A 15181-nucleotide genomic window follows, 5' to 3' on the forward strand; every position below is an offset into this window, starting at 1 on the left:
TTACATAGTGCACTACGGTTGACCAGGGCCCGTCGGGGAACAGGGCGCCATTTTGGACGCACTGTAAATGTCAGCTGTATGGACACTCACCTGTTTGGGTTTCTCAGCTCCTCTGTTATAAAGTTCAGCTGATTCCTGAGAGAAAACACGTGTTTACAGAACCACGTTTAAACAGGTTGTGTTGACATTCAAAACAGAAATCTCAAAACCATCAAACTGTTTTATTGAGGAAGTGATAAGAACAGAGAGATAGGATGCATCCCCAATGGTACCTGATCCCCTACTTAGTGGACTACTTTAGACTAGAGCACTATGGGCCCCCCTGACTAGAGCGCTACGGGCCCCCATTACTAGAGCGCTACGGGCCCCCCTGACTAGAGCGCTACGGGCCCAACCCTGACTAGCGCTATGGGCCCTGGTCAAAGGTAGTGACCTATATAGGAAGTAGGGTGCCATTTGGGATGCAGTTGTAGTCTTACCACCCATCGTAGGCCCAGAGCCCGTTGTAAAACGCCAGTCCAATGGATCCAAAGGAGGTTGAGGCTCCTTCAAATGGGTTGGACAGATTCTCAGTGTTTCCTGGACACAAACGTGACAGTATATACTCTACAGTTCAAAAGTTTGGGGTCACTTAGAAATGTCCTTGTTTTTGAATGAAAAGCAAATGTTTTTGTCCGTTAAAATAACATCAAATTGATCAGAAATACAGTGTAGACATTGTTAATGTTGTAAATGACTATTGTAGCTGGAAACGGCAGATTTTTAATGGAATATCTACATAGGTGTACAGAGGCCCATTATCAGAAACCATCACTCCTGTGTTCCAATGGCACGTTGTGTTAGCTAATCCAAGTTTATCATTTTAAAAAGGCTAATTCATCATTAGAAAACCCTTTTGCAATTATGTTAGCACAGCTGAAAACTGTTGTCCTGATTAAAGAAGCAATAAAATTGGCCTTCTTTAGACTAGTTGAGTATCTGGAGCATCAGAATTTGTGGGTTTGATTTTATAGGCTCAAAATGGCCAGAAACAAAGCACTTTCTTCTGAAACTCGTCAGTTTATTCTTGTTCTGAGAAATGAAGGCTATTCCATGCGAGAAATTGCCATGAAACTGAAGATCTCGTACAACGCTGTGTACTACTGCCTTCACAGAACAGCACAAACTGGCTCTAACCAGAATAGAAAAAGGAGTGGGAGGCCCCGGTGCACAACTGAGCAAGAGGACAAGTACATTAGAGTGTCTACTTTGAGAAACACAAGTCCTCAACTGGCAGCTTTATTAAATGTACCCGCAAAACACCAGTCTCAACGTCAACAGTGAAGAGGCGACTCCGGGATGCTGGCCTTCTAGGCAGAGTTGCAAAGTAAAAACAAGCCATATCTCAAACTGGCAAATAAAAAGAAAAGATTAACATGGGCAAAAGAACACAGACACTGGACAGAGTGTTTCAATTTGTTATTATGGGTTATTGTGTGTAGATATATATATACACTGCTCAAAAAAATAAAGGGAACACTTAAACAACACAATGTAACTCCAAGTCAATCACACTTCTGTGAAATCAAACTGTCCACTTAGGAAGCAACACTGATTGACAATAAATTCCACATGCTGTTGTGCAAATGGAATAGACAACAGGTGGAAATTATAGGCAATTAGCAAGACACCCCCAATAAAGGAGCGGTTCTGCAGGTGGGGACCACAGACCACTTCTCAGTTCCTATGCTTCCTGGCTGATGTTTTGGTCACTTTTGAATGCTGGCGGTGCTTTCACTCTAGTGGTAGCATGAGACGGAGTCTACAACCCACACAAGTGGCTCAGGTAGTGCAGCTCATCCAGGATGGCACATCAATGCGAGCTGTGGCAAGAAGGTTTGCTGTGTCTGTCAGCGTAGTGTCCAGAGCATGGAGGCGCTACCAGGAGACAGGCCAGTACATCAGGAGACGTGGAGGAGGCCGTAGGAGGGCAACAACCCAGCAGCAGGACCGCTACCTCCGCCTTTGTGCAAGGAGGAGCAGAAGAAGCACTGCCAGAGCCCTGCAAAATGACCTCCAGCAGGCCACAAATGTGCATGTGTCTGCTCAAACGGTCAGAAACAGACTCCATGAGGGTGGTATGAGGGCTCGACGTCCACAGGTGGGGGTTGTGCTTACAGCCCAACACCGTGCAGGACGTTTGGCATTTGCCAGAGAACACCAAGATTGGAAAATTCGCCACTGGCGCCCTGTGCTCTTCACAGATGAAAGCAGGTTCACATTGAGCACATGTGACAGACGTGACAGAGTCTGGAGACGCCGTGGAGAACGTTCTGCTGCCTGCAACATCCTCCAACATGACCGGTGTGGCGGTGGGTCAGTCATGGTGTGGGATGGCATTTCTTTGGGGGGCCGCACAGCCCTCCACGTGCTCGCCAGAGGTTGCGCCATGCTCGTCACCCTTATTTACCCTTTCGGATAGTGTCTTGAACGGACGAACAAAACGCCGCTGTTTGGATATAACTATGGATTATTTTGAACCAAACCAACATTTGTTATTGAAGTAGAAGTCCTGGGAGTGCATTCTGACGAAGACAGCAAAGGTAATAACATTTTTCTTATAGTAAATCTGACTTTGATGAGTGCTAAACTTGCTGGGTGTCTAAATAGCTAGCCCTGTGATGCCGGGCTATCTACTGAGAATATTGCAAAATGTGCTTTCACCGAATTGTTTAAAAAAAATCGGACATATCGAGTGCATAGAGGAGTTCTGTATCTATAATTCTTAACCTGTTAGGGCTAGGGGGCAGCATTGACACGGCTGGATAAAAAACATACCCGATTTAATCTGATTACCACTCCTACTCAGTAACTAGAATATGCATATACTTATTACATATGGATAGAAAACACCCTAAATTTTCTAAAACTGTTTGAATGGTGTCTGTGAGTATAACAGAACTCAAATGGCAGGTCAAAACCTGAGAGATTCCTTTACAGGAAGTGGCCTGTCTGACCATTTGTTGAACTTCTTTTCCATCTCTATCATTTACTAAGGATCTCTGCTCTAACGTGACACTTCCCACGTCTTCCATAGGCTCTCAGAGCCCGGGAAAAAACAAAATGTCGTCATTCCAGCCCCAGGCTGAAACACATTATCGCCTTTCTCAAGTGGCCCATCAAGAGACACTAGCTTATGCGCGTGACCCCGACCGCCCCCGCCTTTGGGATTTTTTCCTCTGTTTGCCGAAAAGGAGATTCCCTGTCGGAATATTATCGCTTTTCTACGAGAAAAATGTCGTAAAAATTGATTTTAAACAGCGGTTGACATGCTTCGACGTACGGTAATGGAATACTTAGAATTTTATTGTCACGAATTGCGCCAAGCGCGTGACACTTCTTTACTATTTCGGATAGTGTCTGGAACGCACGAACAAAACGCCGCTATTCGGATATAACGATGGATTATTTTGGACCAAACCAACATTTGTTATTGAAGTAGCTGTCCTGGGTGTGTATTCTGACGAAGACAACAAAAGGTAATGACATTTTTATAATAGTAAATATGATTATGGTGAGTGCTAAACTTGCCGGGTGTCTAAATAGCGAGCCCGTGATGCCTGGGCTATGTACTTAGAATATTGCAAAATGTGCTTTCACCAAAAAGCTATTTTAAAATCGGACATATCGAGTGCATAGAGGAGGTCTGTATCTATAATTCTTAAAATAATTGTTATGCTTTTTGTGAACGTTTATCGTGAGTAATTTAGTAAAATGTTAGCGAATTCCCCGGAAGTTTGCGGGGGGTATGCTAGTTCTGAACGTCACATGCTAAATGGCTGTAAAATAGTCATATGTTTGAGAAATTGAAGTAATAGGATTTTTAAGGTTTTGAAAATCGCGCCACAGGATAGCCGTGGCTGTTACGTAGGTGGGACGAATTCGTCCCGCCTAGCCTAGAGAGGTTAAAATAATTGTTATGCTTATTGTGAACGTTTATCGTGAGTAATTTAGTAAATTCACCGGCAGTGTTCGGTGGGAATGCTAGTCACATGCTAGTCACATGCTAATGTAAAAAGCTGGTTTTTGATATAAATATGAATTAAATGAATGAATGATTATTTCTGGCTGGGTACTCTCCTGACATAATCTAATGTTTTGTTTTCGTTGTAAAGCCTTTTTGAAATCGGACAGTGTGGTTAGATTAACGAGAGTCTTATCTTTAAAATGGTGTAAAATAGTCATATGTTTGAAAAATATAAGTTTTTGCATTTTTTAGGAATTTGAATAACACGCCACGGGATTACACTGGCTGTTGAGTAGGTGGGACGCCCATAGAGGTTTAGAGCCTGGTGAGCAGTTTAGGGGTTAAGAGCCTGGGGAGCAGTTTAGGGGTTAAGAGCCTGGGGAGCAGTTTAGGGGTTAAGAGCCTTGCTCTAGTGAACAACAACAGTTGATGGTATCCTAGGATACTAGAGGAGCAGGAGGCGGGAGGAGGCGGGAGCAAGAGAAGGAGGAGGAGGAGATGGGGAAGAGGAGGAGAAAAGGGGAAGAGGAGGAGATGGGGAAGAGGAGGAGATGGGGAAGAGGAGGAGAAAAGGGGAAGAGGAGGAGAAGATGGGGAAGAGGAGGAGAAAAGGAGGAAGAGGACAGTGGGGGTCAAGTCATGGCTTTTTAAAATTCATCTTTATTGGATCCCAGGCATCCTCTCTTCTCAAAAGGCATTGGAGAAGATGGTCAGAGGGGCAGGACCTTGGATCTTCTCCAATACGATGCAAGGAAAGACAATTTAGAAAGAGCCATGGTTTTAATTCAGTCCATTCAGGAAGTGCATGCCAATTGTTTTCTATTAGGATTTTCCATAATTCAAGAAGAATTCACACTCACATACGCACACTACAGCCAGGCACTTGGTGACCATAATGGGAGGAGTGCATCCTGGGTAGAACGGCGTGGAGGTGTACTCTGCGAAGCTTAGGGCGATGATGGCGAAGGCGGAGGGCTGTAGGACCATGATGGTGCTCCATGAGTAGAGGTAGGCCATCACTGACCCATAGGCTTCCATCAGATACACGTATTCCCCTCCAGACTTAGTGATCATGGTGCCCAGCTCCGCGTAGCACAGCGCCCCTGCAGGCAGACAGACAGGCTCAGAGACAGACAGTTGACACTAGTCCTACTGCTGCTTCAAGGGATTTCCTTTCAATTTGTCCAATTAAGACCAAGACAACCAGGTGAGTTCCTAACAAACCAATTAAGACCAAGACAACCAGGTGAGTTCTTAACTAATCAATTAAGACCTAGACAACCAGGTGAGTTCCTAACAAACCAATTAAGACCAAGACAACCAGGTGAGTTCCTAACTAATCAATTAAGACCTAGACAACCAGGTGAGTTCTTAACTAATCAATTAAGACCTAGACAACCAGGTGAGTTCTTAACTAATCAATTAAGACCAAGACAACCAGGTGAGTTCTTAACTATTGAAATTAAGACCTAGACAACCAGGTGAGTTCCTAACTAGTCAATTAAGACCTAGACAACCAGGTGAGTTCCTAACTAGTCAATTAAGACCTAGACAACCAGGTGAGATCTTAACTAATCAATTAAGACTGAGACAACCAGGTGAGGGGAGATCCTAACTAATTGACGACCTTAATTGATCAATCAAGTGCATCGAAAGAGTAAAAACCTGTGGACACTGGGCTCTGGGAATTGGGTATAACAGCCAAGCACTAGTGACAGACGTTAACCAGTAGCTGGTCAGAGCCTTGCACTAGTGACAGATGTTAACTGGTAGCTGGTCAGAGCCTTGCACTAGCCTTGCACTAGTCACAGATGTTAACTAGTAGCTGGTCAGAGCCGGTTTTAACCACCCTTATCAATTACCTTCCTGAGCATTGACTTCAGGGTGAGGTTGAATCTCTCTACCATCCCGTCCGTCTGCGGATGGTAAACCAATGTCCTCAACTGTTTCACCTGCCACATCTTACAAAGGTCCACCATAAGGTGGAACATAAAGGGGGTCCCCTGGTCAGTAAGGCTCTCCTTTGGAATCCCTACCCTGGTGAACAGGAGCACTAATTCCTTGGCGATATTTTTGGAAAACATCGTCCGAAGGGGAATGGCTTCTGGGTAGCGAGTGGCATAATTTAGGATGACCAGAATGTATTGGTAACCTCTTGCAGATTTGGGTAGCGGACCCACTATATCCTTCGCTATCCTCTCAAATGGCATTTTGATTATGGGGAGTGGCACTAACAGGCACTAACAGCTGGTCGGTGAGCTGTTAACTGGCAGTCGGGGAACTCTCCACAATGTCGAGCCACCTCAGCCTGAATTCCTGGCCAGTAAAACCTCCTCACAATCCGGTCTCGGGTTTTATCGATACCAAGGTGTCCCCCCCAGAATATGCCCATGAGCTACGTCCAGTACTGTTCTTCGGTACCGGGTGGGGACCAACAACTGTTCCACCACATCAACCCTTATTTTTTGAGACACTGTATCCCAAACCCTTTTTCATGATGAAGTGGGTTAAACTATTAGGCATCGTCCTATCATACATGGGGGTACCATCTACGACTTGCACATCTGCTCCGACTTGCTGCTGGGTTGGATCCTGGTTCTGGGCCGTCCCCAAATTAGTCAGGGACCCTGCCAGGTCTGTTGGTTCTAGATTGTCGCCCTCTGGATCTAGATGGACCCCGACCCGACTAGTACCGGGCTGCCCGTTATTGACGTGGTCTGACCCTTCTTCCTCATCCTCCCCTACTAGCACCTGTGAGGTTGGTCCGTCTCTTTTCTTGGCTTTAGTTGAGGGCTACATGTTACTTCCTGCTTGGTCAGGGGTGTCGGGCTTCTCAAATATGCCGTTCTTTTGGCCTAAACCTCGCTAAGTTAGGAAAATATCTACACAGTATAATATCATACGGCATCTTCTGGACCACGCCGATCTCATAATCCAGCTGCCCATCCTCAGTTTGTATGCTCACTAAGACCGTAGGGTACAAGCGGGTATCCTGACTTGCATCTAGTTTATGAGTCGGCACTAGGTTTGCAACGACCAAGGTTGACATACTGCCGGAATCAAGCAGGGCTGCAACCTCTTTCCCTTCAACCTTCACCATGCACATACGTTAGTTTCTTAGTCTTTCAAGTACAGCGGTTACCACAGGACATGCATACAATATATCAGTTTCTTCTTTTTCACTGAGGTTACATTGCATTGGCTCTTCTTTAATAGGGCAGTATGCCACAAAATGTCCCGGTCAATTGTAACAGACAATAGGGTTACTGTGGGGGGGGGACCCCCTCAAACCTCGGTCCCGGTTTCTTCCAGAGAGACTCTCCCCCAGTCTGATTATTTCCTCACTGCCCCACGCTGCTCTCTTCCCCCTCCCAATGCTGGAACAATCTTACCCTGTCCTCTGGTTCGCTAAAGAGTCAGTTGACTTGACAGCACAAACAGATCTGTGACCAGGCTAATGTTGGGTGTTATCTATAATCTTACTCATAGCATCTCAACCTACCTCCTGTGTAGGAATGATACCCTCCTCCTGTATAGGAATGATACCCACCTCCTGTATAGAAATGATACCCACCTCCTGTATAGAAATGATACTCACCTCCTGTATAGAAATGATACTCACCTCCTGTATAGAAATGATACTCACCTCCTGTATAGAAATGATACTCACCTCCTGTATAGGAATGATACCTACCTCCTGTGTAGGAATGATACCCACCTCTTGTATAGAAATGATACTCACCTCCTGTATAGGAATGATACCCACCTCCTGTGTTGAAATGATACCCACCTCCTGTATAGAAATGATACTCACCTCCTGTATAGGAATGATACCTACCTCCTGTATAGGAATGATACCCACCTCCTGTATAGGAATGATACCCACCTCCTGTGTAGGAATGATACCCACCTCCTGTATAGAAATGATACCTGCCTCCTGTATAGGAATGACACCCACCTCCTGTATAGGAATGATACTCACCTCCTGTATAGAAATGATACCCACCTCCTGTATAGAAATGATACCCACCTCCTGTATAGGAATGATACCCACCTCCTGTATAGAAATGATACCCACCTCCTGTATAGAAATGTTTGTAGTTGTGTTTGATGCAGGAACCCAGGGATGTCTTCAGATAACTCTCTGGAAGCTGAAACAAAGATGCACACATTGGAAGTGGTTACACACACACACACACACACACACACACACACACACACACACACACACACACACACACACACACACACACACACACACACACAGGTGGAAAAAGTACCCAATTGTCATACTTGAGTAAAAGTAAAGATCCCTTAATAGAAAAATGTAAAAGTGAAAGTCACCCAGTAAAATACTAATTGAGTAAAAGTCTAAAAGTATTTGGTTTTAAATATATTGAAGTATCAAAAGTAAATGTAGTTGATAAATTGAAAATAAAATAAATATATTAATTTTATTAAGGAAACCAAATGGCACCATTTTTTATTTTTTTTAAATGTACAGATAGACAGGGTCACACTCCAACACTCAGACATAATTTAAAAACAAAGCATTGGTGTTTAGTGAGTCCTCTAGATCAGAGGCAGTAGGGATGACCAGGGATGTTCTCTGTTTAGTGATTCCTCCAGATCAGAGGCAGTAGGGATGACCAGGGATGTTCTCTGTTTAGTGAGTCCTCCAGATCAGAGGCAGTAGGGATGACCAGGGATATCTTCAACCCCTTGGGTTGTGCCGTGGCGGAGATCTTTGTGGGCTATACTCGGCCTTATCTCAGGATGGAAAGTTGGTGGTTTAAGGTATCCCTCTAGTGGTGTGGGGGCTGTGCTTTGGCAAAGTGGCTGGGGTTATATCCTGCCTGTTGGCCCTGTCCGGGGCTATCATCGGATGGGGCCACAGTGTCTCCTGACCCCTCCTGTCTCAGCCTCCAGTATTTATGCTGCAGTAGTTTATGTGTCGGGGGGCTAGGGTCAGTCTGTTATATCTGAAGTATTTCTCCAGTGTCCTGTGTGAATTTAAGTATGCTCTCTCTATTTATTTATTTATTTCTTTCTTTCTTTCTTTCTTTCTTTCTTTCTTTCTTTCTTTCTTTCTTTCTTTCTTTCTTTCTTTCTTTCTTTCTTTCTTTCTTTCTTTCTTTCTTTCTTTCTTTCTTTGCAGTGTTGACCCTTCTTTTTCAAGAACTCTGCAATCTGCCCTGGCATGTTGTCAATTAACTTCTGGGCCACATCCTGACTTGATGGCAGCCCATTCTTGCATAATCAAGGCTTGGAGTTTGTCAGAATTTGTGGGGTTTTGTTTGTCCACCCGCCTCTTGAGGATTGACCACAAATTCTCAATGGGATTAAGGTCTGGGGAGTTTCCTGGCCATGGACCCAAAATATCGATGTTTTGTTCCCCGAGCCACTTAGTTATCACATTTGCCTTATTGGGATTGCAACAATTGCGGCGGATAATTTTAGAGAGGGTCTAGATTATCTAGCCCGGCTGATTTGTAAGTGTCCAGATTTTGCATCTCTTTCAGAACATCAGCTGGATTTGGGTGAAGGAGGAATGGTGGAGGCTTGGGCAAGTTGCTGTGGGGGTACAGAGCTGTTGACCGGGGTAGGGGTAGCCAGGTGGAAAGCATGGCCAGCCGTAGAAAAATGATTATTGAAATTCTCGATTATCGTAGATTTATCGGTGGTGACAGTGTTTCCTAGCCTCAGTGCAGTGGGCAGCTGGGAGGACGTGCTCTTATTCTCCATGGATTTTACAGTGTCCCAAAACTTTTGGAGTTTGTACTACAGGATGCAAATTTCTGTTTGAAAAAGCTAGCTTTTGCTTTCCTAACTGCCCGTTTATATTGGTTCCTATCTTCCCTGAAAAGTTGCATATCACGGGGTCTATTCGATGCTAATGCAGTACGACACAGGATGTTTTTGTGCTGGTCAAGGGTAGTCAAGTCTGGAGTGAACCAAGGGCCATATCTGTTCTTAGTTCTACATTTTTTTGATTGGGGCATGCTTTTTTTTAAAGATGGTGAGCAAGGCAGTTTTAAAGAATAACCAGGTATCCTCTACTGATGGAATGAGGTCAATATCCTTCCAGGATACCCGGGCCTGCTCGCTGAAATGTTTTAGGGAGAGTTTGACAGTGATGAGGGCTGGTCGTTTGACCGCGGACCCATTACGGATGCAGGCAATGAGGCCTTGATCGCTGAGTCCCTGGTTGAAGACAGCAGAGGTGTATTTAATAGGGCAGGTTGGTCAGGATGATATCTATGAGGGTGCCCGTGTTTACGGATTTAGGGTTGTACCTGGTAGGTTCCTTGATAATTTGTGTGAGATTGAGGGAATCTAGCTTAGATTGTAGGACAGCTGGGGTGTTAAGCATATCCCAGTTTAGATCACCTAACAGTACAAACTCTGAAGATAAATGGGGGGGCAATTAATCCACATATGGTGTCAAGGGCACAGCTGGGGGCTGAGGGGGGTCTATAGCAAGTGCAACAGTAAGAGACTTATTTCTGGGAAGGTGGATTTTTAAAAGTAGAAGCTCGAACTGTGGGCACAGACCTGGCTTTACGGAAGAGTGGCCAGAAAAAAAGCCATTGCTTAAAGACAAAAATAAGCAAACTTGTTTGGTGTTCGCCAAAAGATATGTGGGAGACTCCCCAAACATATGGAAGAAGGTAGCTTTTTGGCCATCAAGGAAAGCGCTATGTCTGGTGCAAACCCAACACCTCTCATCACTCCGAGAACACCATCCTACCAGATAAGCATGGTGGTGGCAGCATCATGCTGTGGGGATGTTCTTCAACAGCAGGTACTGGGAAACTGGTCAGAATTTAAGGAATGAGGTTCACCTTCCTGCAGGACAATGACCCTAAGCATACTGCTAAAGCAACACTCGAGTGGTTTAAGGGGAAACATTTAAATGTTTTGGAATGGCCTAGTCAAAGCACTGACCTCAATCCAATTGAGAATATGTGGTATTACTTAAAATTGCTGTACATCAGCGGAACCCATCCAATTTGAAAGAGCTGGAGCAGTTTTGCCTTGAAGAATGGGCAAAAATCCCAGTGGCTAGATTTGCCAAGCTTATAGAGACATACCCCAAGAGACTTGTAGCTGTAATTGCTGCAAAAGGTGGCTCTATAAAGTATTGACTTTGGGGGGGGGGGGAATGAATAGTTATGCACGTTCAAGTTTTCAGTTTTTTTTGTCTTATTTCTTGTTTGTTTCGCAATAACAAATATGTTGCTTCTTCAAAGTGGTGGGCATGTTGTGTAAATCAACCACCCCCAAAATCTATTTTAATTCCAGGTTGTACGGCAACAAAATAGGAAAAATGCCAAGGGGGGCGAATACTTTTGCAAGCCACTGTAAGTGCTTGACAACACCGCAAACAACACACACACTGTAACAGCTCTCCTGATGGTCAGCCAGCCTGACAGCTACGAGGGTTAAGGTCTACTGGGGTTAAACAGAGTTAACACTTTGTGAACTACTGTCATTGGTTTATGACTCTATATGACCTGGTTCTGTTAATGCTTGATCTGTTACATCATCTATGATAGACAGGCAGACAGGAAGACAGACAGACAGGCAGACAGACAGGCAGACAGACAGACAGACAGACAGACAGACAGACAGACAGACAGACAGACAGACAGACAGGCACAGACAGACAGACAGACAGACAGACAGACAGACAGACAGACAGACAGACAGACAGACAGACAGACAGACAGACAGGCACAGACAGACAGCCAGGAAGACAGACAATGACGGACGAAGGGAGGGACAGACAGACAGACAGACAGACAATGACGGACGGACGGACAGACGGACAGACGGACGGACGGACGGACGGACAGACAGGCAGAAACAGGCAGACAGACAGGCAGCCAGGAAGACAGATACTGACGAACAGATTAATGGACAGACAGACAGACAGACAGACAGACAGACAGACAGACAGACAGACAGACAGACAGACAGACAGACAGACAGACAGACAGACAGACAGACAGGAAGGCACAGGCACAGACAGACAGCCAGGAAGACAGACAATGACGGACGGAGGGAGGGACAGACAGACAGACAGACAGACAGACAGACAGACAATGACGGACGGACGGACAGACGGACGGACGGACGGACGGACAGAGAGGCTGTTCGATGACATTCTGCTTGTCATGTTGCACTGTGTTTTGTTTCTGTAAGAGCACAGGAAGGCCTAAACATAACCACCTGAAAAGGTACAAGCCTCAATCATTACTGAACAGGCATTGGAACAACACAAGAAAAGCACAACATGAACCAATATAAGTTATTTATTTACAAATAATTTAGGAGCACTGGGTGGGGGGATTTCAGAGGTTAGAGAACTGATTGAGGTATTTTCTTACCGAGAGATCAGTCAGAGACAGACAGGAAGACACAGACAGAAAGATGCATAAGGACAGACGGACAGACAAAGATACAACAGGATGGACAGACACACCACAGTCAGACCACCACGGTCAGACCACCACAGTCAGGCCACCACAGTCAGACCACCACAGTCAGGCCACCACAGTCAGACCACCACAGTCAGACCACCACAGTCAGGCCACCACAGTCAGGCCACCACAGTCAGACCACCACAGTCAGACCACCACAGTCAGACCACAACAGTCAGACCACCACAGTCAGGCCACCACAGTCAGGCCACCACAGTCAGGCCACCACAGTCAGGCCACCACAGTCAGACCACCACAGTCAGGCCACCACAGTCAGGCCACCACAGTCAGACCACCACAGTCAGACCACCACGGTCAGACCACCACAGTCAGGCCACCACAGTCAGACCACCACAGTCAGACCACCACAGTCAGGCCACCACAGTCAGACCACCACAGTCAGGCCACCACAGTCAGGCCACCACAGTCAGACCACCACAGTCAGACCACCACAGTCAGGCCACCACAGTCAGGCCACCACAGTCAGGCCACCACAGTCAGACCACCACAGTCAGACCACCACAGTCAGGCCACCACAGTCAGGCCACCACAGTCAGGCCACCACAGTCAGACCACCACAGTCAGGCCACCACAGTCAGACCACCACAGCCAGGCCACCACAGTCAGGCCGATACAGGGGTTGTGTCCCTAATGGCCCCCTATTCCCTATCTAGTGCAACAAACATATACGTACCTGTCCTCTTCTGTTCTGTTCTACTGTTCTACTGTCCTCTTCTGTTCTGTTCTACTGTTCTACTGTCCTCTTCTGCTCTACTGTTCTACTGTTCTACTGTCCTCTTCTGCTCTACTGTCCTCTTCTGTTCTGTTCTACTGTTCTACTGTCCTCTTCTGTTCTGTTCTACTGTCCTGTTCTGTTCTACTTTTCTACTGTCCTCTTCTGTTCTACTGTCCTCTTCTGTTCTGTTCTACTGTTCTACTGTCCTCTTCTGTTCTGTTCTACTGTTCTACTGTCCTCTTCTGCTCTACTGTTCTACTGTTCTACTGTCCTCTTCTGTTCTACTGTCCTCTTCTGTTCTGTTCTACTGTCCTGTTCTGTTCTGTTCTACTGTCCTCTTCTGTTCTGTTCTACTGTTCTACTGTCCTCTACTGTTCTGTTCTACTGTTCTACTGTTCTACTGTCCTCTTCTGCTCTACTGTCCTCTTCTGTTCTGTTCTACTGTTCTACTGTCCTCTTCTGTTCTGTTCTACTGTCCTGTTCTGTTCTACTTTTCTACTGTCCTCTTCTGTTCTACTGTCCTCTTCTGTTCTGTTCTACTGTCCTGTTCTGTTCTGTTCTACTGTCCTCTTCTGTTCTGTTCTACTGTTCTACTGTCCTCTTCTGTTCTGTTCTACTGTTCTACTCTCCTCTTCTGTTCTGTTCTACTGTCCTGTTCTGTTCTACTGTTCTACTGTCCTGTTCTGTTCTACTGTTCTCTTCTGTTCTGTTCTACTGTCCTGTTCTGTTCTACTGTTCTGTTCTGTTCTGTTCTACTGTCCTCTTCTGTTCTGTTCTACGTTCTACTGTCCTCTTCTGTTCTGTTCTACTGTCCTGTTCTGTTCTGTTCTACTGTCCTCTTCTGTTCTGTTCTACTGTTCTACTGTCCTCTTCTGTTCTGTTCTACCGTCCTCTTCTGTTCTACCGTCCTCTTCTGTTCTACCGTCCTCTTCTGTTCTGTTCTACTGTTCTACTGTCCTCTTCTGTTCTGTTCTACTGTTCTACTGTCCTCTTCTGTTCTGTTCTACTGTTCTACTGTCCTCTACTGTTCTGTTCTACTGTCCTCTCCTGTTCTGTTCTACTGTTCTACCTCCTCACATAACACACCATTTCCAGACCCACTGACTAAACTTGAAACCCCCAGACATAAATTCCTCTCCTCTGACACAGCTGGCGTCAACAACACAGACTCACCTGATAGCAGCAGAGATCATCAACTAGAGAAAGATCTGCTAAGATGCACAACACATTCCTCTGTGGGTCTCAACTACTCCTGGCTGTCTCCCATTGACAAAGAACACATTATGGGAGGAGGAACAGAGACTCAACACTCCATCTGATTTGAGGAGGCAGGGGCTGGAGAATAGGGAGGAAGGAGGAGACAGGGCTGGAGAATAGGGAGGTAGGAGGAGGCAGGGCTGGAGAATAGGGAGGTACAGGGAGGCAGGGCTGGAGAATAGGGAGGTAGGAGGAGGCATGGCTGGAGAATAGGGAGGTAGGAGGAGGTAGGGGCTGGAGAACAGCGAGGTAGAATCATCCCTGGTTAGGAGGACAGGGAGGTAGAGTCATCCCTGGCCAGGAGAACTTGGAGGTAGAGTCATCCCTGGTTAGGAGAACAGGGAGGTAGAGTCATCCCTGGTTAGGAGGACAGGGAGGTAGAATCATCCCTGGTTAGGAGAACAGGGAGGTAGAGTCATCCCTGGTTAGGAGGACAGGGAGGTACAATCATCCCTGGTTAGGAGGACAGGGAGGTAGAATCATCCCTGGTTAGGAGGACAGGGAGGTAGAATCATCCCTGGTTAGGAGAACAGGGAAGTAGAGTCATCCCTGGTTAGGAGAACAGGGAGGTAGAGTCATCCCTGGTTAGGAGAACAGGGAGGTAGAATCATCCCTGGTTAGGAGAACAGGGAAGTAGAATCATCCCTGGCCAGGAGAACAGGGAGGTAGAGTCATCCCTGGCCAGGAGAACAGGGA

The 15181-nt window shown here is 46.0% G+C and overlaps 2 protein-coding genes across 4 annotated transcripts in view; both read right to left on the bottom strand.

Moving 5' to 3' along the window:
• The window catches only part of LOC106593917 (b(0,+)-type amino acid transporter 1-like), a 19987-nt gene extending 13771 nt beyond the window's left edge, over positions 1-6216 (bottom strand). The window contains exons 1-5 of the mRNA XM_045708325.1: positions 5973-6216; positions 4871-5109; positions 4732-4738; positions 480-579; positions 91-135 (exon numbers count right to left, since the gene is read on the bottom strand). Of these exons, the coding sequence (XP_045564281.1) occupies positions 91-135; positions 480-579; positions 4732-4738; positions 4871-5109; positions 5973-6216 (635 nt within the window). The remainder of the gene's footprint in view (positions 1-90; positions 136-479; positions 580-4731; positions 4739-4870; positions 5110-5972) is intronic.
• The window catches only part of bat1 (HLA-B associated transcript 1), a 132480-nt gene extending 117945 nt beyond the window's left edge, over positions 1-14535 (bottom strand). For 2 of the 3 annotated variants that reach the window (XM_045707952.1, XM_045707951.1), the window contains exons 1-2: positions 14402-14535; positions 8085-8157 (exon numbers count right to left, since the gene is read on the bottom strand). The gene's annotated coding sequence lies outside the window, so the exon portion shown is untranslated. The remainder of the gene's footprint in view (positions 1-8084; positions 8158-14401) is intronic. The other variant, XM_045707957.1, reaches the window with a different exon arrangement.
• Positions 14536-15181: the final 646 nt, after the last annotated feature.

This window comes from Salmo salar, chromosome ssa26 (assembly GCF_905237065.1).
Source record: "Salmo salar chromosome ssa26, Ssal_v3.1, whole genome shotgun sequence".
NCBI classification, from domain to species: Eukaryota; Metazoa; Chordata; class Actinopteri; order Salmoniformes; family Salmonidae; genus Salmo; species Salmo salar.